Source organism: Ylistrum balloti, unplaced genomic scaffold, assembly GCF_031769215.1.
Source record: "Ylistrum balloti isolate Yb309-2 unplaced genomic scaffold, AGI_CSIRO_Ybal_v1 Utg370292, whole genome shotgun sequence".
NCBI classification, from domain to species: Eukaryota; Metazoa; Mollusca; class Bivalvia; order Pectinida; family Pectinidae; genus Ylistrum; species Ylistrum balloti.
The window spans coordinates 958,694-986,630 of NW_026782221.1; the positions used below are offsets into that span (position 1 = coordinate 958,694).

Genomic DNA, 27,937 nt, shown 5'->3' on the forward strand with positions numbered 1-27,937 from the left:
TTTATTATTGCACGGTAACAACACTGCAGCCTTTCTCAGACGGCCAATCAAAAACAACAACTTGGAAGCCATTTACAAATCAACAAATAGCAAACGATGTTTTATACACATTTCGGCTACAAATACATCATTACATCTAACATAAAAACACTAAATTAAAATCACATTTCCATAACAACTTTTTTTCTGTGACGTCGTTTGCAATCAACATCGAGTTATTTTTTTCAGTATCCATTTCTACTTTGAAGAGAGACTTGAACAAGTCCAGGAGTTGCCCTTTACCTTCCTATCAGGCGTTTGTAATGAATACTGGCTGTTTTACACGATCCTTAGGAAAAAAAACCCACTTTAATCACTACGAACGAGGCTATGAAACTTTTGAAGAAAAAAAAGAGAGAAAAAAGTATATTAGATATGATACAAGTAGAGATTTTTTCACGATGCTATTATGAACATCCATTATATGTCAATTATATAACACCGACTTCCTGTGTCTGAAGATATATATACTTATTACCGCATGCACACCTTCCCGAGCTATAATATACTGACAACAATCAACATGGACCGTAGTTCATATATTAACTTATAATTAGAAACGGATTTATCAGAACTAAGCAGGACGGGGACATGAGAATAGTTGTAATATTAGACACTTAAACAAAGCTAATTATTTAAATTCCAATTTCATTAACGGATCTTAATTATCTGACCACCAGATGCCTATCATGTCCATTCACTGTCCTGAATTATCTGACCACCAGTGTAAACCTTTCTGTCCACCAGCGTAACCCTATCTGACCACCAGCGTAACCCTATCTGACCACCAGTGTAAACCTTTCTGTCCACCAGTGTAACCCTATCTGACCACCAGTGTAACCCTATCTGACCACCAGTTTAACCCTATCTGACCACCAGCGTAACCCTTTCTGACCACCAGCGTAACCCTTTCTGACCACCAGTGTAACCCTATCTGACCACCAGTTTAACCCTATCTGACCACCAGCGTAACCCTATCTGACCACCAGTTTAACCCTATCTGACCACCAGCGTAACCCTTTCTGACCACCAGTTTAAACCTTTCTGACCACCAGTGTAACCCTATCTGACCACCAGTTTAACCCTATCTGACCACCAGTTTAACCCTATCTGACCACCAGCGTAACCCTATCTGACCACCAGTTTAACCCTATCTGACCACCAGTGTAACCCTATCTGACCACCAGTTTAACCCTATCTGACCACCAGTTTAACCCTATCTGACCACCAGCGTAACCCTTTCTGACCACCAGTTTAACCCTTTCTGACCACCAGCGTAACCCTATCTGACCACCAGCGTAACCCTATCTGACCACCAGCGTAACCCTATCTGACCACCAGCGTAACCCTATCTGACCACCTATCTGACCACCAGCGTAACCCTATCTGACCACCAGAGTAACCCTATCTGACCACCAGTTTAACCCTTTCTGACCACCAGCGTAACCCTTTCTGACCACCAGTTTAACCCTTTCTGACCACCAGTTTAACCCTATCTGACCACCAGTTTAACCCTTTCTGACCACCAGCGTAACCCTTTCTGACCACCAGTTTAACCCTATCTGACCACCAGTGTAACCCTATCTGACCACCAGTGTAACCCTATCTGACAACCAGTGTAACCCTTTCTGACCACCAGCGTAACCCTTTCTGACCACCAGTGTAACCCTATCTGACCACCAGTTTAACCCTATCTGACCACCAGTTTAACCCTATCTGACCACCAGTTTAACCCTATCTGACCACCAGTGTAACCCTATCTGACAACCAGCGTAACCCTATCTGACCACCAGCGTAACCCTATCTGACCACCAGTTTAACCCTTTCTGTCCACCAGCGTAACCCTATCTGACCACCAGCGTAACCCTTTCTGACCACCAGCGTAACCCTATCTGACCACCAGTTTAACCCTTTCTGACCACCAGCGTAACCCTTTCTGACCACCAGTTTAACCCTTTCTGACCACCAGTTTAACCCTATCTGACCACCAGTGTAACCCTATCTGTCCACCAGCGTAACCCTATCTGACCACCAGTTTAACCCTTTCTGACCACCAGCGTAACCCTTTCTGACCACCAGTTTAACCCTTTCTGACCACCAGCGTAACCCTTTCTGACCACCAGTTTAACCCTTTCTGACCACCAGTTTAACCCTATCTGACCACCAGTGTAACCCTATCTGACCACCAGTGTAACCCTATCTGACAACCAGTGTAACCCTTTCTGACCACCAGTGTAACCCTATCTGACCACCAGTTTAACCCTATCTGACCACCAGTTTAACCCTATCTGACCACCAGTGTAACCCTATCTGACCACCAGTGTAACCCTATCTGACCACCAGTGTAACCCTATCTGACCACCAGTTTAACCCTTTCTGACCACCAGCGTAACCCTATCTGACCACCAGTTTAACCCTTTCTGACCACCAGCGTAACCCTATCTGACCACCAGTTTAACCCTTTCTGACCACCAGCGTAACCCTATCTGACCACCAGCGTAACCCTATCTGACCACCAGTGTAACCCTATCTGACCACCAGCGTAACCCTATCTGACCACCAGCGTAACCCTATCTGACCACCAGTTTAACCCTTTCTGACCACCAGTGTAACCCTATCTGACCACCAGCGTAACCCTATCTGACCACCAGTTTAACCCTATCTGACCACCAGTGTAACCCTATCTGACCACCAGTTTAAACATTTCTGACCACCAGTTAAACCCTATCTGACCACCAGTGTAACCCTATCTGACCACCACTTTATGCCTATCATGTCCTTCCACTGTGACCTATGCTGGCAATAAAACCTCTTTCTTGTGACGTAACTCCAATGAGAATTGTCTCTGCTCAATTTCCATTCATTTACATTTCCTTACTGGTAAAGTTGTAAGGAAAATCCAATTACCTTCTACAGTATGTTCTTCATTATCAATTTTCTTTGCAGAATGAGAATATATGGAAATAAAAGTACACAATATGATTACTAAGATGGTAGGGCCCAATCAGCCACAGTTTAAGGAGAGTGGCTGTTTCTATATTTACTTTCAGTTACTTCATTTTAGAATGAAAGGTGTCTCACTAATTATCAATCAATTAAGAAATAATCAACATTAAGCCCATATTGAGAAAACAAATGTTGTTGACAATTTAAGGTTAACTGATCACATGAAATCATTTCATTTCTTTTATTTGGAATTTTGGGTTAGGTCACTCACCATGTAATATTACATTCACTGATAACTCTATTTTGGTTGGTATACTGAAGGTTCTGGGGACTTTTCCTGAAAGGTCAAAACAGATTTCCAGATAAAATACTGACATCTCAAAACTAAAATATTTCTGCCAGGCGTACAAAGCTTAAGTCACTCCTTCAACATGGATCAGTCCCTAGGGCTAGTCTCTGGACAAGTGCTGAGCATACATAGATTATTTGGGCCTGCGAACACACCACAATTGTTGACCAGTTTTATTAAATTTACTTCGAATATTTTAGACTGAATTATAATTAACAAAAATCAATAATCAATCATTCCTACCCAATCAATAAAACCTTTCTTTACCTGTTGTATACACATTTCAAACACCCAGCCATATTGTCTAATGGGATATTATCTGAACATGCAGTACAATGTCTATAAACAAGAGGCCCATAGGGCCTTAACAAACACTTATGTGTTTGTTTTTGTAACAAAAGTTGGAATAATTTCAAACAGATATTAAAAATTATGCCCAAAAATATAATTTTCCTACATAAACTATAGTAAACTTCACTCCCTTTCAAGGAGGGTCAAGAAATCACCATTTTGGTAAAGCATCTTACCTTTCACCCTTCATTCATAAAGATTTAATTCTGTCATATCTGGAACTGTAGAAGGAGAGTTTTAAAAACTTGAGTCAGTTTGACCCCTTTTGGCCACACCTTTCAGGCCCCTTGGAAGTGGGGATGGTATGATTTACAATCCTAGTTTACCTTTGGCTATGAAAGGTTTCCGCAAAGTTCTACTCTAATTGTTAGAAGTAATTTGAAGTTGACAATAAACACACTACAGACTGCATGATATAAAAAGTACAACTTGTCCTAATACAGTGTAAATACAAAGGAAAACAATTCAAATACTTAAATGCTAATAGAAGTGGCATGTAATGTAAGGAATGCAATCCTTGTAAATCCCAATAATCGTAGAAAGGGCAATGCAACAGCTGTGTTTCTGTCTACAAATTTTTAATCATTATTATCCATTTATTTATTATACCAATTAAATACCATCAGCAGATGATTATCACCAAATGAATACAAAAAGTGACTGGAAATAAAAATACTTTTTGGGTTTTTTTTCTCACCAATAAATGACAGAACATGATAATCTGTACCAAAAAGATAGACAATCGACAGGATCCCTTCAGAATTCACAAGGTTTTTGATTACATCAGAATTTTTTTTGCAGGTTTGCATCAAATCCTGTTGTTTTCATTTCCTTTGTTCCTCCAATGCTTGAAAGGATACCAACATAAGGAAGACAACAAGAGTTATGTCCCTTATAACTTCTCCTTTTCATTGAATCAATATTATGAAATACTAATTATCATTATGACCTGGCCCAGATGAGTTTTACTTATCACATCGAAACCTTATAGTGAGTCTAAGATAACATATACAGACCTGCTTACTGATACATGTAGGTAGGACATAAAAGTCAGACTTCAAGACTGGGATTTGTACTCTTCTGGATCATTCTGAATGTAGGCCTACTTCTTGTGAGCATAACACTGGTGTAATAACATCTTTTCAAAAACTTCTTGGTTTAAATTTAATGAATTGGAAATATCTGAGGCACAATGGATCAGTAGACGGTAGTGGTAATCAGGCATATATCACACCAAAGAGTAATCAAACGTATTTGTTACCATCAAGTTGTCTCTACAGTATTCTCTGGGAACTTTAAAAGGCAGTTTGGCTAAATGTAAGTGAACAAGATGAAAGGACTGGTAATCTTGGACTTCATAATTTAAAATAAAAAAACATTCAGTAAATCTGACAGTTATCTGACAATGTTATTAACTAGAAGTAGGATGAGGAAAGCCTATAAAGTACTTTTATGACACGGGGGTGTTCAGAACTATAATTTAGTGTGTCCCTGTTCAATAGGTATGTGGAACAATGATTCTTTTTTCTCACCAGAATACACAACAAAATCAGCCATAAATCTTAGGATGCAATTAGGATTTTTTTTCCAAATCTTATCTGCAATTATCAAAGATTCAGCTGAAGCTTGAACATTGTGAAGCACATCCATATCATACTACAGCAGCGTATGTATAATCTCATATACAATGTTATATGTGTACGATGGTGAAATACTTCTATATAAATATAACATGCCTTTTATATTTGTGGAAATACATTGTATACATACAGCTACATTTTTTATCAAATAACTCACACTTCTCACATTCTTGTCATCTTATGAAACATACCATAGGTGTAGTTTTTTCTTTTGAAAACAATATTAGATAAATATATAAATAATCCTGATATTGGAAGTAATTTTAATTTGTAATACAAGTTTAATCGGGGAAGTGGTAAATCTATAATGACTAGTACGAATAAACGAATCAAGAAGTGTTCATTTATATTCAGTTATAATCACATTAACCTTCATACCATAATTTGAAGCACTGAATGTTTTTAAGTTAACATCTATATCAATATTTAAAAACAGACTTATATAAGGAGAAAGATATCTACTTGTAGACTACCTCACAGTTGCACTTACCCAGTTAATAACTTATACAACACAAAAAAACTCCTGCTCTGATGTAATTCACTGGGTGTTACTGTACCAATGATTAAAACATCTACAGTACAATACTGTAAACATTACTACCTATCATCACACACACCATTCACACACTCCCACACCGTACAACAGATCATAAATCTTCCTCATAGCTGTACTGTTTCTTAGGAAATAGTCTGATGAACATGATCATGAAGAGAAACAGCATGATGACGACGGCTAACATGATCCACATACACCAGTCACAGCCCTTAGTGTGTTTCTCCACCTGTTCAGTCACCAATGACAGCTTGTTATAGTTCACATCTGCTAGCTTTGTCGTCTCCACCACTTTCTACAAAATAAAAAAAACAATCATTCAAATTCAATTTTTCAACATCTGTCACCACTTTGAGACTAACTTTAATGAAACATATTGAAGTTAGTTTTTTGCATCAAAGTTCATATAAATGATGTAAAGTCACACCACAACTATCAGGTATACAGACACGTGATCCTCGGTGAATCTGTAAAGTCACACCACAACTATTAAATATACAGACACGTGATCCTCGGTGAATCTGTAAAGTCACACCACAACTATTAAATATACAGACACGTGATCCTCGGTGAATCTGTAAAGTCACACCACAACTATTAAATATACAGACACGTGATCCTCGGTGAATCTGTAAAGTCACACCACAACTATCAGGTATACAGACACGTGATCCTCGGTGAATCTGTAAAGTCACACCACAACTATCAGGTATACAGACACGTGATCCTCGGTGAATCTGTAAAGTCACACCACAACTATTAAATATACAGACACGTGATCCTCGGTGAATCTGTAAAGTCACACCACAACTATTAAATATACAGACACGTGATCCTCGGTGAATCTGTAAAGTCACACCACAACTATTAAATATACAGACACGTGATCCTCGGTGAATCTGTAAAGTCACACCACAACTATCAGGTATACAGACACGTGATCCTCGGTGAATCTGTAAAGTCACACCACAACTATCAGGTATACAGACACGTGATCCTCGGTGAATCTGTAAAGTCACACCACAACTATCAGGTATACAGACACGTGATCCTCGGTGAATCTGTAAAGTCACACCACAACTATCAGGTATACAGACACGTGATCCTCGGTGAATCTGTAAAGTCACACCACAACTATCAGGTATACAGACACGTGATCCTCGGTGAATCTGTAAAGTCACACCACAACTATCAGGTATACAGACACGTGATCCTCGGTGAATCTGTAAAGTCTCACCACAACTATCAGGTATACAGACACGTGATCCTCGGTGAATCTGTAAAGTCACACAACAACTATCAGGTATACAGACACGTGATCCTCGGTGAATCTGTAAAGTCACACCACAACTATCAGGTATACAGACATGGATCCTCGGTGAATCTGTAAAGTCACACCACAACTATCAGGTATACAGACACGTGATCCTCGGTGAATCTGTAAAGTAACACCACAACTATCAGGTATACAGACATGTGATCCTCGGTGAATCTGTAAAGTCACACCACAACTATCAGGTATACAGACACGTGATCCTCGGTGAATCTGTAAAGTCACACCACAACTATCAGGTATACAGACACGTGATCCTCGGTGAATCTGTAAAGTCACACCACAACTATTAAATATACAGACACGTGATCCTCGGTGAATCTGTAAAGTCACACCACAACTATCAGGTATACAGACACGTGATCCTCGGTGAATCTGTAAAGTCACACCACAACTATCAGGTATACAGACACGTGATCCTCGGTGAATCTGTAAAGTCACACCACAACTATCAGGTATACAGACACGTGATCCTCGGTGAATCTGTAAAGTCACACCACAACTATTAAATATACAGACATGTGATCCTCGGTGAATCTGTAAAGTCACACCACAACTATCAGGTATACAGACACGTGATCCTCTGTGAATCTGTAAAGTCACACCACAACTATTAAATATACAGACATGTGATCCTCGGTGAATCTGTAAAGTCACACCACAACTATCAGGTATACAGACACGTGATCCTCGGTGAATCTGTAAAGTCACACCACAACTACCAGGTATACAGACACGTGATTCTCGGTGAATCTGTAAAGTCACACCACAACTATCAGGTATACAGACACATGATCCTCGGTGAATCTGTAAAGTCACACCACAACTATCAGGTATACAGACACGTGATCCTCGGTGAATCTGTAAAGTCACACCACAACTATCAGGTATACAGACACGTGATCCTCGGTGAATCTGTAAAGTCACACCACAACTATCAGGTATACAGACACGTGATCCTCGGTGAATCTTAGACCTTATTATCCTAGGAATTTTAACAGTTTTATATAAGCTTCATGTTTCCTTGTTTCCTTTCACTTGCCCTTGGCTATCTGTTGTGCTGACAGGTAAGGACACAAAGGGTAATAGTATCTAAAAAACTGAGAAAATTCCTGTACTTTCTGTCAAAATCCTCCATCATCAATACAAATGTTAAAATACAAGATGGCTCCCTATTTTCCTCAAATCCATTTCAAAACTACAGAAAAAACAGTAAAAAAATATCCAGCTAGTGCACAATGAGAAATATTCATAATAAGCTGAAGTGATGCATGTCTCCTACTAGTTTCCAGAAGCTCTCATACTGTGTTACAAACAAAATTTCAGATCAATATCTCTTAAGTATTGTAGGAAAAAAACAGCAAAACATGACATTTCCTGAATCTTTAAAGCTCAAGGCAAGGGCCATAACTCTTACATGTTTTAGAATTAAACTGCTAACAAAGAAGTGATTTTATGGTTATTTCAGACAAATTATACCTTAGTATCCTCCCTCACTATCCTGCCAGAATCTTTCACACTTTCTTTGAGATTTCTTGTCAACATCAACATTTCGTCGGCAAGTCTTTCCTGCATCTGATGGTGGTGCTGTATAAGAGAATCTATGTCTTCCTCATCCTGGGGGTTACGTTGTCCGAGTCCTGTACCATCTTTGTAAATAAGACATTATTTCTATAAATAGTCAACATGTTTGTTATCTTTTGCCTATATACAGCTTACATTAATCAGGGTATAAAGAGACATCCTTAGACTGAGGGACCCATACAACGATAATACAGCAAATATAATACAATGCATGCACATCTCTACCTACAGTATGTAATAAATCATAACTTATAAATTGCAAAATTGTAAATTACAAAAGGAACAACCAGACCTAAGGGTACTGAAATAGAGGTATTTCGTTTAAATATTTAATCCATGGAGTTGAGCTTGGAAGAAGATACCTTAATTAAACTAGAACTGTTATCCTGATGATAACTAATACCCTGCAGATACAAATACCTCTATAAATCTAATTCCATCAAAACTCTAACAAAAAAAGTAAAAAACAGTTGAAAATTCATTTTTGGCATTCCCTAATACTTTTTTATACTAGGTAAACATCAGACAATAACTAAATTACAATCAAAAAGAAGATGTAATTTGCATCAGTATAGTTGTCATAGCAATAAAGCATATACAATGATGTTTGATATCCCCTGAGGCCCCCTATAATCAAATTAAGTAACAAAAAGACAATATCTGAATTTCAATCAATCAAAGGCTGCCATTTTTCATAGCAAGGTTGCTGTGGCATTAAACACATACAGTGATATTTGGCCTCACCTTCATACCAATTCAGGTAAAATTGGATAATATCTAAATATCTGAGGCAAGGACTGTGTTGCCATAGTAACAACTATTGGTTTAACTAGTTATACCATTGACCAAATTCAAATGATAAAATGAATGCAAGTCACTTCAGGGGGCACAACCCCATATTGTACTGGGAATTCCTACAAAAAAAAATTTTGGGGGTGGTGGGGGGTTTCATAAAAAAGGAAGATTATTCTCTGAAGAGGGGGAACATCTCCTCATTGTACTGGTAATTCCAACTAAATTTAAACTTAGCTAATGCATAGCTAGACAAAATGATGTTCATGTTCTATATAAAAGGCGATTATTCTCTTAAGTTGGTTTAAAACACAAAGTCACTTCATGGAACACATCTCCATAATGTACTGGCAATTCCCACAAAGTTTAGAAAGATCTGCAGTTAAATGAATGAATGCATAGTCTGACAAAATTTTGTTCATTTCTTTTTATATAAAAGGGAAATAACTCCCAGAAAAGTGATATAACAATCTTACCTTGTGTAGCAGTTTTGTAAGTTAACAATTACGTGATATAACAACTTCAGTTTTGTAAGTCTGTGATATAACAATCTTACTGTGTAGCAGTTTTGTGTGATATAACAATCTTACTTACTTGTGTAGCAGTTTTGTAAGTCTGTGATATAACAATCTTACTTACTTGTGTAGCAGTTTAAGTCTGTGATATAACAATCTTTTACTTGTGTAGCAGTTTTGTAAGATATAATAATCTTCTGTGATATAATAATCTTACTTACTTGTGTAGCAGTTTTGTAAGTCTGTGATATAACAATCTTACTTACTTGTGTAGCAGTTTTGTAAGTCTGTGATATAACAATCTTACTTACTTGTGTAGCAGTTTTGTAAGTCTGTGATATAACAATCTTACTTACTTGTGTAGCAGTTTTGTAAGTCTGTGATATAACAATCTTACTTACTTGTGTAGCAGTTTTGTAAGTCTGTGATATAACAATCTTACTTGTGTAGCAGTTTTGTAAGTCTGTGATATAACAATCTTACTTACTTGTGTAGCAGTTTTGTAAGTCTGTGATATAACAATCTTACTTACTTGTGTAGCAGTTTTGTAAGTCTGTGATATAACAATCTTACTTGTGTAGCAGTTTTGTAAGTCTGTGATATAACAATCTTACTTACTTGTGTAGCAGTTTTGTAAGTCTGTGATATAACAATCTTACTTACTTGTGTAGCAGTTTTGTAAGTCTGTGATATAACAATCTTACTTACTTGTGTAGCAGTTTTGTAAGTCTGTGATATAACAATCTTACTTACTTGTGTAGCAGTTTTGTAAGTCTGTGATATAACAATCTTACTTACTTGTGTAGCAGTTTTGTAAGTCTGTGATATAACAATCTTACTTACTTGTGTAGCAGTTTTGTAAGTCTGTGATATAACAATCTTACTTGTGTAGCAGTTTTGTAAGTCTGTGATATAACAATCTTACTTACTTGTGTAGCAGTTTTGTAAGTCTGTGATATAACAATCTTACTTACTTGTGTAGCAGTTTTGTAAGTCTGTGATATAACAATCTTACTTACTTGTGTAGCAGTTTTGTAAGTCTGTGATATAACAATCTTACTTTCTTGTGTAGCAGTTTTGTAAGTCTGTGATATAACAATCTTCTTACTTGTGTAGCAGTTTTGTAAGTCTGTGATATAACAATCTTACTTGTGTAGCAGTTTTGTAAGTCTGTGATATAACAATCTTACTTACTTGTGTAGCAGTTTTGTAAGTCTGTGATATAACAATCTTACTTACTTGTGTAGCAGTTTTGTAAGTCTGTGATATAACAATCTTACTTACTTGTGTAGCAGTTTTGTAAGTCTGTGATATAACAATCTTACTTACTTGTGTAGCAGTTTTGTAAGTCTGTGATATAACAATCTTACTTACTTGTGTAGCAGTTTTGTAGTCAATCTTACTTACTTGTGTAGCAGTTTTGTAAGTCTGTGATATAACAATCTTACTTACTTGTGTAGCAGTTTTGTAAGTCTGTGATATAACAATCTTACTTACTTGTGTAGCAGTTTTGTAAGTCTGTGATATAACAATCTTACTTACTTGTGTAGCAGTTTTGTAAGTCTGTGATATAACAATCTGTGATATTACTTACTTGTGTAGCAGTTTTGTAAGTCTGTGATATAACAATCTTACTTACTTGTGTAGCAGTTTTGTAAGTCTGTGATATAACAATCTTACTTACTTGTGTAGCAGTTTTGTAAGTCTGTGATATAACAATCTTACTTACTTGTGTAGCAGTTTTGTAAGTCTGTGATATAACAATCTTACTTGTGTAGCAGTTTTGTAAGTCTGTGATATAACAATCTTACTTGTGTAGCAGTTTTGTAAGTCTGTGATATAACAATCTTACTTACTTGTGTAGCAGTTTTGTAAGTCTGTGATATAACAAACTTACTTACTTGTGTAGCAGTTTTGTAAGTCTGTGATATAACAATCTTACTTGTGTAGCAGTTTTGTAAGTCTGTGATATAACAATCTTACTTACTTGTGTAGCAGTTTTGTAAGTCTGTGATATAATAATCTTACTTGTGTAGCAGTTTTTGTAAGTCTGTGATATAACAATCTTACTTGTGTAGCAGTTTTGTAAGTCTGTGATATAACAATCTTACTTACTTGTGTAGCAGTTTTGTAAGTCTGTGATATAACAATCTTACTTACTTGTGTAGCAGTTTTGTAAGTCTGTGATATAACAATCTTACTTACTTGTGTAGCAGTTTTGTAAGTCTGTGATATAACAATCTTACTTACTTGTGTAGCAGTTTTGTAAGTCTGTGATATAACAATCTTACTTACTTGTGTAGCAGTTTTGTAAGTCTGTGATATAACAATCTTACTTACTTGTGTAGCAGTTTTGTAAGTCTGTGATATAACAATCTTACTTACTTGTGTAGCAGTTTTGTAAGTCAGTGATATAACAATCTTACTTACTTGTGTAGCAGTTTTGTAAGTCTGTGATATAACAATCTTACTTACTTGTGTAGCAGTTTTGTAAGTCTGTGATATAACAATCTTACTTACTTGTGTAGCAGTTTTGTAAGTCTGTGATATAACAATCTTACTTACTTGTGTAGCAGTTTTGTAAGTCTGTGATATAACAATCTTACTTACTTGTGTAGCAGTTTTGTAAGTCTGTGATATAACAATCTTACTTACTTGTGTAGCAGTTTTGTAAGTCTGTGATATAACAATCTTTCTTACTTGTGTAGCAGTTTTGTAAGTCTGTGATATAACAATCTTACTTGTGTAGCAGTTTTGTAAGTCTGTGATATAACAATCTTACTTACTTGTGTAGCAGTTTTGTAAGTCTGTGATATAACAATCTTACTTACTTGTGTAGCAGTTTTGTAAGTCTGTGATATAACAATCTTACTTACTTGTGTAGCAGTTTTGTAAGTCTGTGATATAACAATATTACTTACTTGTGTAGCAGTTTTGTAAGTCTGTGATATAACAATCTTACTGTGATATAACAATCTTACTTGTGTAGCAGTTTTGTAAGTCTGTGATATAACAATCTTACTTACTTGTGTAGCAGTTTTGTAAGTCTGTGATATAACAATCTTACTTACTTGTGTAGCAGTTTTGTAAGTCTGTGATATAACAATCTTACTTACTTGTGTAGCAGTTTTGTAAGTCTGTGATATAACAATCTTACTTACTTGTGTAGCAGTTTTGTAAGTCTGTGATATAACAATCTTACTTACTTGTGTAGCAGTTTTGTAAGTCTGTGATATAACAATCTTACTTACTTGTGTAGCAGTTTTGTAAGTCTGTGATATAACAATCTTACTTACTTGTGTAGCAGTTTTGTAAGTCTGTGATATAACAATCTTACTTACTTAAGTCTGTGATATAACAATCTTACTTACTTGTGTAGCAGTTTTGTAAGTCTGTGATATAACAATCTTACTTACTTGTGTAGCAGTTTTGTAAGTCTGTGATATAACAATCTTACTTACTTGTGTAGCAGTTTTGTAAGTCTGTGATATAACAATCTTACTTACTTGTGTAGCAGTTTTGTAAGTCTGTGATATAACAATCTTACTTACTTGTGTAGCAGTTTTGTAAGTCTGTGATATAACAATCTTACTTACTTGTGTAGCAGTTTTGTAAGTCTGTGATATAACAATCTTACTTACTTGTGTAGCAGTTTTGTAAGTCTGTGATATAACAATCTTACTTACTTGTGTAGCAGTTTTGTAAGTCTGTGATATAACAATCTTACTTACTTGTGTAGCAGTTTTGTAAGTCTGTGATATAACAATCTTACTTACTTGTGTAGCAGTTTTGTAAGTTTGATATAAGTCTGTGATATAACAATCTTACTTGTGTAGCAGTTTTGTAAGTCTGTGATATAACAATCTTACTTACTTGTGTAGCAGTTTTGTAAGTCTGTGATATAACAATCTTACTTGTGTAGCAGTTTTGTAAGTCTGTGATATAACAATCTTACTTACTTGTGTAGCAGTTTTGTAAGTCTGTGATATAACAATCTTACTTACTTGTGTAGCAGTTTTGTAAGTCTGTGATATAACAATCTTACTTACTTGTGTAGCAGTTTTGTAAGTCTGTGATATAACAATCTTACTTGTGTAGCAGTTTTGTAACAAGTACTTGTGTGATATAACAATCTTACTTACTTGTGTAGCAGTTTTGTAAGTCTGTGATATAACAATCTTACTTACTTGTGTAGCAGTTTTGTAAGTCTGTGATATAACAATCTTACTTACTTGTGTAGCAGTTTTGTAAGTCTGTGATATAACAATCTTACTTGTGTAGCAGTTTTGTAAGTCTGTGATATAACAATCTTACTTACTTGTGTAGCAGTTTTGTAAGTCTGTGATATAACAATCTTACTTACTTGTGTAGCAGTTTTGTAAGTCTGTGATATAACAATCTTACTTACTTGTGTAGCAGTTTTGTAAGTCTGTGATATAACAATCTTACTTACTTGTGTAGCAGTTTTGTAAGTCTGTGATATAACAACTTGTGTAGCAGTTTTGTAACTTACTTGTGTAGCAGTTTTGTAAGTCTGTGATATAACAATCTTACTTACTTGTGTAGCAGTTTTGTAAGTCTGTGATATAACAATCTTACTTACTTGTGTAGCAGTTTTGTAAGTCTGTGATATAACAATCTTACTTACTTGTGTAGCAGTTTTGTAAGTCTGTGATATAACAATCTTACTTACTTGTGTAGCAGTTTTGTAAGTCTGTGATATAACAATCTTACTTACTTGTGTAGCTGTTTTGTTAGTCTGTGATATAACAATCTTACTTACTTGTGTAGCAGTTTTGTAAGTCTGTGATATAACAATCTTACTTACTTGTGTAGCAGTTTTGTAAGTCTGTGATATAACAATCTTACTTGTGTAGCAGTTTTGTAAGTCTGTGATATAACAATCTTACTTACTTGTGTAGCAGTTTTGTAAGTCTGTGATATAACAATCTTACTTACTTGTGTAGCAGTTTTGTAAGTCTGTGATATAACAATCTTACTTACTTGTGTAGCAGTTTTGTAAGTCTGTGATATAACAATCTTACTTACTTGTGTAGCAGTTTTGTAAGTCTGTGATATAACAATCTTACTTACTTGTGTAGCAGTTTTGTAAGTCTGTGATATAACAATAACAATCTTCTTACTTGTGTAGCAGTTTTGTAAGTCTGTGATATAACAATCTTACTTACTTGTGTAGCAGTTTTGTAAGTCTGTGATATAACAATCTTACTTACTTGTGTAGCAGTTTTGTAAGTCTGTGATATAACAATCTTACTTACTTGTGTAGCAGTTTTGTAAGTCTGTGATATAACAATCTTACTTACTTGTGTAGCAGTTTTGTAAGTCTGTGATATAACAATCTTACTTGTGTAGCAGTTTTTGTAAGTCTGTGATATAACAATCTTACTTACTTGTGTAGCAGTTTTGTAAGTCTGTGATATAACAATCTTACTTACTTGTGTAGCAGTTTTGTAAGTCTGTGATATAACAATCTTACTTACTTGTGTAGCAGTTTTGTAAGTCTGTGATATAACAATCTTACTTACTTGTGTAGCAGTTTTGTAAGTCTGTGATATAACAATCTTACTTGTGTAGCAGTTTTGTAAGTCTGTGATATAACAATCTTACTTACTTGTGTAGCAGTTTTGTAAGTCTGTGATATAACAATCTTACTTACATGTGTCGCAGTTTTGTAATTCTGTGATATAACAATCTTACTGATTTGTTTAAGAGTTTTGTAAGTCTGTGATTTAAAAATCTTACTTCCTTGTGTAGCAGTTTTGTAAGTCTGTGATATAACAATCTTACTTACTTGTGTAGCAGTTTTGTAAGTCTGTGATATAACAATCTTACTTACTTGTGTAGCAGTTTTGTAAGTCTGTGATATAACAATCTTACTTACTTGTGTAGCAGTTTTGTAAGTCTGTGATATAACAATCTTACTTACTTGTGTAGCAGTTTTGTAATTCTGTGATATAACAATCTTACTTATTTGTTTAAGAGTTTTGTAAGTCTGTGATATAACAATCTTACTTACTTGTGTAGCAGTTTTGTAAGTCTATGATATAACAATCTGACTTGTGTAGCAGTTTTACTAACATGTCTAGGCCTATTTAAATCATGAATATTAAGAAACAACAGGAAGTAAAATATAACTAATAGAAAAATATACCAATTTTTCTGCTTCCATTATTCCCTTCAAGAAGTCCACTTTTTTGTTGTAGTCATTCAAAGTTTCCTGACTTGGACGACTGAAAAAATAATAACAATTTGTTTACAGTCAATCATTTATTCACTTTAAAGAAAATCTCAAATAAATTGCTTTGGGATACAAACCAGATAATACTCGACCATGTACATGAATGTTTAACTGCAAGACTTTTGTTCTCAAATATTTAATTTATCTAAAAATTCTGATGATTGAACTATTGAAACATACCATGGCGACTTCTTTAATTCACTCAGCTGATCTTGTAATGCAGTAACAAACTGAAATAAAATTATAAACCACAATGGATAGAAGTCAATGATTTTATCATAATTCATTTCTGGTGAAACAGTAATTGATCTAATGAGGATAGGAAAATGTAGACTCCAGAAATAAGCATGAATCATTAAGTATCATGTTATTTCATCAGAGGTAACTTTCCTGAATACATTCACCATGACTGAGATAAATAATCACAGTAATGAGTCATGTTGATTTGTGTATTGATCTCCTTATTTCTTGTTTTATTATAAACAACTGACTCAAATGAAGACACTTTTAATCAAGCAATACAAAGTTCTCCCCCAGTGATAAATTAAGTTGGAAACTGATATCTCATGAACAATCTATGCTGATAAAAAACATTGATCAAACCTAATTTTTTTGGCATTTAAGTCTGCTCAATAACCCTGTAAATACACCCCTGAAACTTTGGTTAGCACTCTAGTGCAATTGTCTAGCAAACAATTGTTTAAAAACCAATGCCCACTTAAGCTTAAGCATCCTTGAATCAACCTCTTGATCTGAAATATTTTTGGTAATATGTGTCTGATTTCCGATTACATTTACTTGAAATGCATAAAGAGTTACTTCTCTTTGATTATCATTCTGTATACTTATTATTTGTGTTTGTTTGATTGATCAAAAGCTATGGTCATTTTAGGATAAGGTCTTCTTACAGTATCTTGATGTCTTTATGAGCATAGGAGTCTGATTTCTAAGCCATCTGAGTAACATAAACTGGGTACATGTTTTACACTTATACGTAAATTTATCTGTTTTCTTCTCTGGTTTTACTGATTTCATTGTTATTTCACTGCTTCATTGATCCAGGTTGTATCATTTCTGTTTCATTAACAAATGTATCAGTTACAAATTACAAACACTGTATTCTGTTTTAAAGATACAATAACTCTACTAAGACTGTGAAAAACCTGTGATTTTCTTTGGTAAGAGTATTCATCAAAGAAGGTAAAGTAAACATGGGTGACAGGTATGGTAAGTGTTTGGAAACTTGTTGAATATTATTTGCTGGTAGTTTAAGGTGTTCTAAAATGAGTTACCTCCCTTGATTCAGAGCACAGAAATTTGAGTCATTTACTGCTCCAGTTCCTGATTTTTAAGGTGAAAATTGATATCAAAGTGAATTAATTACAGGTAACAGCTTATTTCTTTTAATGCTGTTGCAGACAATTTATTATAGTGTTACTTTTATCATAAAGCAATAAGATATGTTTGCTGTTTTCCAATTGTTTATTACAATTATCACCAAAGCCCAAACAATGTAGAAAAAATACTATTCCTGTCTGTTTACTTTCTCGTCACTTCCATAATCAATGGCATTACTGTTATCTGAGTGCTTTTCACTGTTTACTCAATAATAGTCGCTATGTCATAATAGCAAGTTTCCTCTGGCTCCATCACTGGACTTAGAATGCCTAACATCTGGTGTTTGACACTCTCCTTCCACATTATATGTAAAGTAAATAGAAACAGATGAGCCATTCCTGATCAGGATATATGTAATGGTTTGCATATTAAAAAAATTACCACAAATCTACTGAGTTGATGAAACAAAAGATTGTTTTCAAAGGAAAGAAATTTTGCTGAGTTTGTTGATTTTTTTGTTGCAGTATTTTGCACTTAGATCTCTTTTCCCCTATGTTTTGATGATGAGACAGGACAGAAGTATAAGTGTTATATTATTATATTGTGCTCCGGAGCATGGGGGGATAAAAGAAATTCTCAATATTAGGTTTGTGCTGCATTTTTAAACTCACAAATAGACCTAAAAATGCAACAATAAATGCAGTTATATTGATATAGCAAAATTAACTTGTCTGAAAAATAAAAAGATATTATGCATTGGTATTCATATCTAAAGCTGTTTATATTTACTTCTTGTAAACATGCCTATAATCTTTGCCAAACAGAAGTCAGTATTTTTTTAACTTATCCATGAGAGGTAAGTATTTAATATAACATGCATATGCCTTATAATGAATAAATAACAAGCCCTTGAATGAATAAATGTGCTACATCACACTTTACCTGTACATTTTAATCTGCAGATTGTAACATGGCTTTTTCATGATGACCTTCTGAGCTTCATAACAACAGTTTGTTTTTTAAGTGGGATCAACATTTATTCATTTCATTTTGATGATATCCACACAAAGTGTTCCTTAATAAATACTACTCAGCTTAAACATATTATAATCTTATTTTTGTATAAATATCAAGTGGAAGTTTTCTCAGACTTTTTCTGAATCTCATAAATTTGCTAAATGATACCTATTTGGGGGCTTTAATAAGGTATGTTCCCAAGCTCAAAAGTACTGTCGAATACTCTTTGTTCATTTTGGAATTTGGCCAAAACTGGCTCTTGCTGCAAATGCTCCTTTCCGTATTTCCATATAAAAACACAACAGATCTCACTTGCTTCCACCACACAACAAACAGAGTCGCGTAAGAGAAGTTGTGACAGAACTAGGATTCCAATGTGTGGAAAGACAGTGACCTAGATTTTTTTTTATTGATTAGTTGCTTAACATTCAGGTTTTTTGTAGACAGCTATGTGAGGACACCGGTATTGCACCACTTTTGTTTGTTATCAAATAAAAGATGTACGCAGATACTTAAAAATGCAACTTCACCGAGGGAATGGACCGAAATATTGCAAATATACCAAAAATATCAATTCCACCTACTTCCCTGCTTACCCGATTGGCCATCCTTTTTTCTCGACCTGCACGACAGAAATATAACTAGACCATAACTGTTTGTTTGCATTCGAAATATGTATGTTCAGTTATATATGGTTATATTGCCAAATTGGTCTTTATAGCCGGTGTTCCAGTATCTGACGTTTCAATATGAGCCACAAGAAGTACTAGCCTCGTCAGTCAAATTTACGAATTGACAGACGAGGCTAGTACCTGTGGTTACTCCAAAATATCTTTAAATACCTTTTCAAGTCTCCAATCCCATGCTGTTTTGTCTTTCGCCATAGTTTCACATCTGGTTAGAAGGCGATTGAAATTTATTTCCAATCTTGTGGCCATGTTGGCAAATATTCAATGTCAACTTAAGACTTCCAATAGAAACTGAGATTTTCCTTTAATAAAACGTTTCACTGATACAGAGTTTTCATTTTACTGTAAGGTCGAAAATTGTCTTTGGGATTGAAGAGCTATTTCCGGTACGGAAGTGCATGGTGGTATCTATGGTTATTGTATACAAAGGGGGAACAGCCACATGTAAGCAATCATCCGTAATTTTGAATATTTCATTTGTTCCATTATTTAGATAGATGCTGTCAACACTTTCACGCACTATCACTGTCGACTTATGCATATATATTGGTTTCTAAAAAGGCTAACCATGTTAAAGAACTGTTAAAAGACTGAACAAACAACGTGTTGACATTGTGATTCCAAAAGTAAACATTGATCTACTTTATAAAAACACAATTATGTCGTTCAGTAACAGGGATCGCTTGTCACGAACAATTGAATGTGAAGTGGGTTTTTTGAATTCTTTTTTTCCTTGAATGAAGAAAGGGGTTATTGTACCAATATTTGTTTGATTGATATACAACAGTTGAACAGTGTATGCAAAGTAAATTGGCCAGGCCAGTGAATTAGTGAATTAAAACTATGTAAATAACAACACAAAATTAGTTCAGAAAAAAGGGCGATGTTTAGATTTCTAGTCAATTATATTGTAATATACAGCTATGGTTAATCCAAGAGTGAATAATTATGGGAAGTACATCTGCTTAACAAAAAAAAAAAAAAAAAAAATTGCACCTGAAATAATTGTCTTATTGTGAAAGGTCAGTACACATCTCTGAATATGATTGATAGTTCAAGTATGTAAACAGAATGTGTATCCTAATAAAAGACTCCATTCAGAATTGAAACGTACGACAAGCGGTTAATTGGTCATTTTGAAAGATGGCACGTTATCATTTTAGTAATGTGAATTTTTCTTCATTGCAGATAATCATGGCTGACATAACTAATCCCATTTACACCCCCAAAACTGGGACAGATTTCCTGTCATCAACAAATTTCCAAGTAGCACAAGACATGTCCGTTACACCAGGGTCAATGCAAAGTGTGTTCAAGAAGGACTATCCATCTTACAAACACTATGGCCGAGATGCTGAAGCAGATCGCCCTGCCTTAGCTGAGGTCATGCATAGGGATGGAACCTACTTCAGGGAAAAAGCATCCGAGACAACCAAGTCATTTACATACAAATACATGCCGAAAATGGTGGTTCCAGATGTGCACAGAAAACTCCGATCAACTAATTTCAAGATGGATTCAGATTTAAGTAAAGTGAAATCATTTCAGACAATGCACGATTCCTATTTCACACCAAAAATAGATGAGGATTATGAGCGTGTGCAGCCTGTAATGGCTTTATGGGCAGTGAATATTCCTCAAGGGGATCGAGACAAGGCTGATGAACCGTGGTCTGACTACAGGGACAGATACAGGGGCCATGACACCACAGTTCACAAGGTAGAAAAGGTGCCATCCATGCATGAAGGTAAGTCAGAGATATGTATGTATGTAAGATTGCCTGTTATATTCACCTTTATCTATGCACTGGTTTATCCCGGCTCTGTATTTTATCTATTAGTAAGCTATATATCAGTTTTGAGATTTATGAATTTTCACATCTTATCATAATGATTGGTATCAATGCATGCAAATTTCAGCACAACTAATTCAATAAGTTGAATGTTCAGATATTCTAATACATTGATATTATATTCTATATCAGGAGGTCCTCCAACAGTGAAAGGTGATGCCCGCTACACACATTTTGATACAACACACAATTCTACATTTATGGGAGAGTATCAGGATCCAATCAAGTCCCTGTCTGCAGTATGTGCATTTTCTAACAGATTTATCTTATCTTATATGTGGCCATATTGAACAAGTCATTACCTGATTACAAATTTCCTTATTTCATCCTCTGGTATCTACTGGATAACTCTTTGAGTTTGCAGAGGTATATACACAAAGGCTGAAATTTTCAAACAGCAAAATTAATGTTGGAAAAAAATTGTGTGCGATAATTTTCTAATTTTCATGTAAAATGACCTATAACTTTTACCATGACTTCTGTTTCTTTTCAGTTGGGGATGAACAATTCTAGTGATGTATATTGGATGTTATCACTCGAATACCAGTTCATAGTCATTCATGTGTGATATTCATAGTTTGTGATTATTTGATGTTGAGTGTGTGTTGATGTATGATGACACTGTGATATCACATAAAATTGATATGGTACACAAGATTATGTGCTAATTTCAGCCTACAGGTACCAATGTACCCAATGGTGACCCAGACAAGGAGATGGTAAGGGAGACAACCATGCAGTACTCGTTTCCTAGCAAAGTCGAGAACCGTGATTACAAACCCTACCTGAAGGATGAAGTCAGCAGGACATTGGGAAAGACTAACTTCAAACAAGTTGATGGGCACTGCAAATACAATGACTATCAGAGCACCGCTACAGTGTCTTATTTACCTGTTACAACACCATGTAAGTAACATCACCTCACCACACCATGTAAGTAATAGTACCTCACAACACCATGTAAGTAACAGTACCTCACAACACCATGTAAGTAATAGTACCTCACAACACCATGTAAGTAATAGTACCTCACAACACCATGTAAGTATCATCACCTCACAACACCATGTAAGTAATAGTACCTCACAACACCATGTAAGTAATAGTACCTCACAACACCATGTAAGTATCATCACCTCACAACACCATGTAAGTAACATCACCTCACAACACCATGTAAGTAACATCACCTCACAGCACCATGTAAGTAACAGTACCTCACAACACTATGTAAGTAATAACACCTCACAACACCATGTAAGTAACATCACCTCACAACACCATGTAAGTAATAGTACCTCACAACACCATGTAAGTAACACTACTTCACAACACCATGTAAGTAACAGTACCTCACAACAGAATGTAAGTAATAGTACCTCACAACACCATGTAAGTAACAGTACCTCACAACACCATGTAAGTAACAATACCTCACAACACTATGTAAGTAACATCACCTCACACCACCATGTAACACTGCCTCACAAAACCATGTAAGTAACAGTACCTCACAACACCATGTAAGTAACAATACCTCACAACACTATGTAAGTAACATCACCTCACACCACCATGTAACACTGCCTCACAACACCATGTAAGTAACAGTACCTCACAACACCATGTAAGTAACATCACCTCACAACACCATGTAAGTAACATCACCTCACAACACCATGTAAGTAACAGTACAGTACCTCACAACACCATGTAAGTAATAGTACCTCACAACACCATGTAAGTAATAACACCTCACAACACCATGTAAGTAACAGTACCTCACAACACCATGTAAGTAACAACACCTCACAACACCATGTAAGTAACATCACCTCACAACACCATGTAAGTAACATCACCTCACAACACCATGTAAGTAACATCACCTCACAACACCATGTAAGTAACATCACCTCACAACACCATGTAAGTAACAGTACCTCACAACACCATGTAAGTAATAACACCTCACAACACCATGTAAGTAACAGTACCTCACAACACCATGTAAGTAATAACACCTCACAACACCATGTAAGTAACATCACCTCACAACACCATGTAAGTAACACTACCTCAAAGTACCATGTAACACTACCTCAAAGTACCATGTAACACTACCTCACAGTACCATGTAACACTACCTCACAGTACCATATAACACTATCTCACAGTACCATGTAACACTACCTCACAGTACCATGTAACACTGCCTCACCATGTAACACTACCTCACAGTACTATGTAACACTGCCTCACAACACGATGTAACACTTTCTCACAATATGACATAACACTACCTCACAGTACTATGTAACACTGCCTCACAACACGATGTAACACTTTCTCACAATATGACATAACACTACCTCACAACACAATATAACACTACTTCACAACCCATGAAAGCATTACCTCACAAAACAGCCAAGCCCTTATGAAGTGAATGCTCATTTTTGCACAGTCATGCTCCATCAGTGTTTTATTCTATTTTTATATGCTTTAGACCAAAGATATAAACCAGGCAAACATCGTAACCATAGTGATCTTCCAGAAGGGGACCATGATGATGCCAGAGGTGGAGAACGTGTCAACTTGACAACCAGTCGATATTACCATGGAAATGTAAGTTATTTTTAGTTCCCCTGCCATAATGCAGCATCTACCCTTGTGTCTGCCTGGTGTCAGCTTTTTTCCTTAGAAAGACTTCCACTCAGTAGATATATGACACAGAGTCAAGATACTGAGAGCATAACATACTGGAAAGGAATGCTTTCAGGTTTTTTTTAATGTACATGTACAACCTTGATCAGGTTTTAATGTTAAAGTGGCTGAAGGGTTGTCAAAATTGTTCAAATAATGACCTTGACCTTGTTTTAATGTCATAGAGATGAAATGTATCAATTTCTGAAAAACTTTTTATTAATAACCAGATGGTCTAGGATTATCCTCAATGGCCAATAATACGCTTTAGCTTTAATGTTTGTAAGTGATACAGGCTTGTTCTAGTTCGAATTTTCTATCACATTTACAAAATCAAAATACCAACTTCATCATTTATTTCTTTTAAACACTTGTAATTCAGTTCTATGATTACAGTATTATGTATTATATATTCTATATTTTGAAATATTTTAATGTATTTTCATATTTTAGTAATATCATTATTATGATAGCAATAAAAACAAACTTTACAGGTTTGAACTAACAAACAGCTTTCACCCTTCAAAGGGATCTTCAGCTTCATTCTCATATCATTATTTACACTAGGCGGTGTAATTCATTAATGTTATCATGACTTAACCAGGCGAATACCAGACCATATTGTTATTTCCGCTAATCCTCTATGTTTTTCATTATGTGTATAGTGTTTATACTAATTTGATATTAATTGTATTTACAGCCACCAAGTGGTTTACACAACACCATTATATCAGGTGCCAATCTGAGGACTAGGAGTAATGTTTGGTTTGGAGAACCCAGGATGTCCAAGACATTCTATGATACCACAACAGATGATAACTTTCACCCAGTCACTGTGCCCTATACCTACAACCGGGCCAAGTTCTACAAGGACAGTGACATCCCCTTGAACTACTATGACAGTAAGCAGCCTTTTCCTTCAGTCATTTCATTAAGCTCTCATAGCCGTTTTTCTGTTTAATATTTGGAGGTCTCAGATTTTCAGTTTTACCTAGCTGATCGTGAATTGGTTACCTCATTACAAATGGCTGCCTCAATTAACCACATAAATTTCACTTGTTTGTCAGTTTAAAATGCAAGTTAAGAAACTGTTACAATGGTTTTCTTTATTTCAGGTTTCAATATTCTCAATTCAGATTTTTAATTTTTTTTTGCTTTTGTGGTAATAAGGATTATGTAATTTTGGATCTCGGTTTATCTGTGACTTCTATGTCACTTTATCAGATGCTGCAGACAGTTAAGATTTAGCATTGTTCATTTAACTTTGTCTACAGAGAGTGAAGCCAAACACACATCCTCCTGGACAGATTACAAGAACCCACATAGGGGGAGGACTGTACCCAATCCTGTGGCCATCAACAACGTAAGTGTTATTGGCATATACCATTAGTGATCTCAATTTTTCCAGAGTTGTCGTTCTTTAACTGTTATACTACACCTCTGTAAAACAACTCATGGACTACCCATGGTTGACCTTGTGGTCAGGGTCAAATCTAGATGTTGGGCAAAAATATGGCAGCATCCCTGTTAACACCAACAAAGGAAAGGCCTGTAGACTGTTATGTATGTCAATGCACAGCATTAGAAATAACATTTAAACTTTTGAGGAGGAAATGTGCCAGTATTGTAACCATCAAATATCACAGTATATGAACATGTATCTTGAGAACATGTAGGTGAAAAACGAAAGTACAAAATGTAAACATAATGGTTGGTGACTGTTTACTCACCATTGTTCTTCAATGACATAATCCATGATGTTTATAGCCATATAAACTAATGTAATCAAATGAACACTGAGATAAATAACAAAACAAAACAAAATAGGGAAATATTTTTTTCATTTTATGCAAAATTGTTTTTCAAGTATCTTGAAATGGTGTCAGCCATTTACAGAGGTGTTATGTAGGGTACAGCAATGCACTCTGGAGAGATTGCTAGTGATATGTATATAAATAATTTACAGTTTTTCATTGTCATAGAAACAAGAACTACTTGTATTTGAAAGTAATTTAAAATACATCTGTTGTAAAATAATGCTGACAATTGTATCTTCATTGAAATGATGGTTGATGGTTAGTAATAAATCTAAAGAACTCTCTTTGACCCTGCTGTGATTGATATTCCTCACTTGATTTTCTTGACTACTTAATCACCCTGCATACTCTCGGGCATTTGAAGAGTAAAGGACCCCAGGACCCAACCAACCAACACAAACAACATTGGCTTGATTAGTAAATCCTTCATGGAAATGTTTTACTTGATTGTGTATATACCACTGGTAAGCTATAATTCTCATTTTTTATTTCCAGTTGAAGAAGTCCCACATTTTGCCCCCACTGAGTGGCCCCCAGAAACACAACACTACCCACCAAGTGACCTTCACCCCTAAGGATGCTGAGCTTTACAGTTATGATGCGGGCAGACTACAGAAGAGTTCAGTCCCCTTGGGCACTATGAGTGCTTAATCATCTATTCTCAAAGTCTATTTACATTGAAAATGGAAGTTATTAGTTGTTTGTTCTCTGTGAATGAGAAAAAAACACAAAGATTTAATTCCTAAATTATATATGAAATGAGTTTGAAATGCTTGATCAGTTGAGTTTAACTGAAGTACCGATTTTGCCACAGTCTACAGTGAACTTGGTTCTGAAAGGTACTACAAAACTTCATACAAAATAACATTACTTAAAATTTGTGCTCAATATGTCTGTGAAAATAAATTTTGTGTATTGAACATTTCATTTTTAAAAACAAATTATTTATTGCTAATGTCATGTGTCTGTTAGTGCTATATGTTGGTATGAAGCTAATCTTCATTGTTTCCTACTGGACTGTGAGATGTGACCATAGCATTCCAGTCAAAAATCAGAAAAAGCATTCCAATCAGTTATTACTGATACTGTAACACACTTGATTTCATACTGAAATAAGAATAATGTACACTAAATATTTCAAGACAACGAAATCAGGAAAGCATGCAGTATTTTCCAACTCTGTGATATTTGTTTGATGTTAAAGTTTGTGTATGATTTTATCGTAGCATTAGTTGTTATATGTCAGTATTACTTAAACTTTTTCAAAGAGAAATTTCATTTTAGAATTCTGACTTTATAAAGAAAACTTTAAATGCAGTGGAGTACAGGAGACTCACAACCAATATGAAAATATTTTTGATATTAAGGCTCTACACTATATATCTATGGTATATGGAGTTATGATTAGGTTTTACTTTGGTTAGTGGATGGTATGGTCAAGTTAGTGAAGGGTATGACCAGATTAGTGGAAGTTATTATCAGGTTAGTGTAATGTATGTTTTGTTTAGTCTGTAGATTTATAGAATGTTTAGATATTCATTTATTACACTGTAAGCATACTGCTGTATTACAAAATATATACTGCTTATTTTTAACTGTGAGCTTTAAAAATACTCCTGTGATACAAGCTATGATTAAAACATACTGCCAGTTACAGTTTTAATATACAACAAGTTTATACTGTAGAACCATGTTTTATATATCAGCATAATAAATGAACATGTCAGAAATTGATGAAGTGCTCAACTATGGTTTACAAAAGCTGTAAATTTAGTGATGAAATACCTTTCTTTTGTTTGGTCAATTCAGTGCCGTTTTTATTTTGTTCGTTATTCTGTGTTGGCCTGAGAACCGGATTGAACATACACATTTATGTCTAGTCCACATGTGTGCTATTTGGAATAAGTTCTGTGTCATACTGATTCATTGTAAACGCAGACTGTTTAGTGAGTATAATGCCAGTATCATATTGTATGTTTGTGATATTTTATGTTATCTCTGCTGTTTTATCAAGTTGTTTTATGTATCTCGGAATGAGGTGAATATTTGGCGATATTTGGTGTTGTTTCTGTCTAGTCAACCAGTGTTAGAATTAACCCAAGTGTAACACTGATTCTTCGGGGATATCTGGTGTCGTTTTGTCTAGTCCAGTAGTGT

General features: G+C 35.1%; 2 protein-coding genes across 2 annotated transcripts; one reads left to right on the forward strand and one right to left on the reverse strand.

Annotated features, from left to right (window-relative positions):
* Positions 1-1,404: 1,404 nt before the first annotated feature.
* Positions 1,405-19,654, reverse strand: LOC132553013 (vesicle transport protein USE1-like). Its single transcript, XM_060217217.1, has 6 exons — positions 19,559-19,654; positions 16,542-16,591; positions 16,275-16,353; positions 15,866-15,890; positions 8,691-8,860; positions 1,405-6,173 (listed from the first exon to the last, which is right to left on the reverse strand). The coding sequence occupies exons 1-6, from the start codon at positions 19,652-19,654 to the stop codon at positions 5,973-5,975; spliced, it is 621 nt and encodes a 206-aa protein (XP_060073200.1). The 3' UTR covers positions 1,405-5,972.
* On the forward strand, positions 19,653-26,431 carry LOC132553014 (testis-expressed protein 45-like). Its single transcript, XM_060217218.1, has 9 exons — positions 19,653-19,658; positions 19,781-19,849; positions 20,594-21,152; positions 21,390-21,496; positions 21,932-22,163; positions 23,767-23,885; positions 24,664-24,865; positions 25,238-25,326; positions 26,276-26,431. The coding sequence occupies exons 1-9, from the start codon at positions 19,653-19,655 to the stop codon at positions 26,429-26,431; spliced, it is 1,539 nt and encodes a 512-aa protein (XP_060073201.1).
* The last annotated feature ends 1,506 nt before the right edge of the window (positions 26,432-27,937 follow it).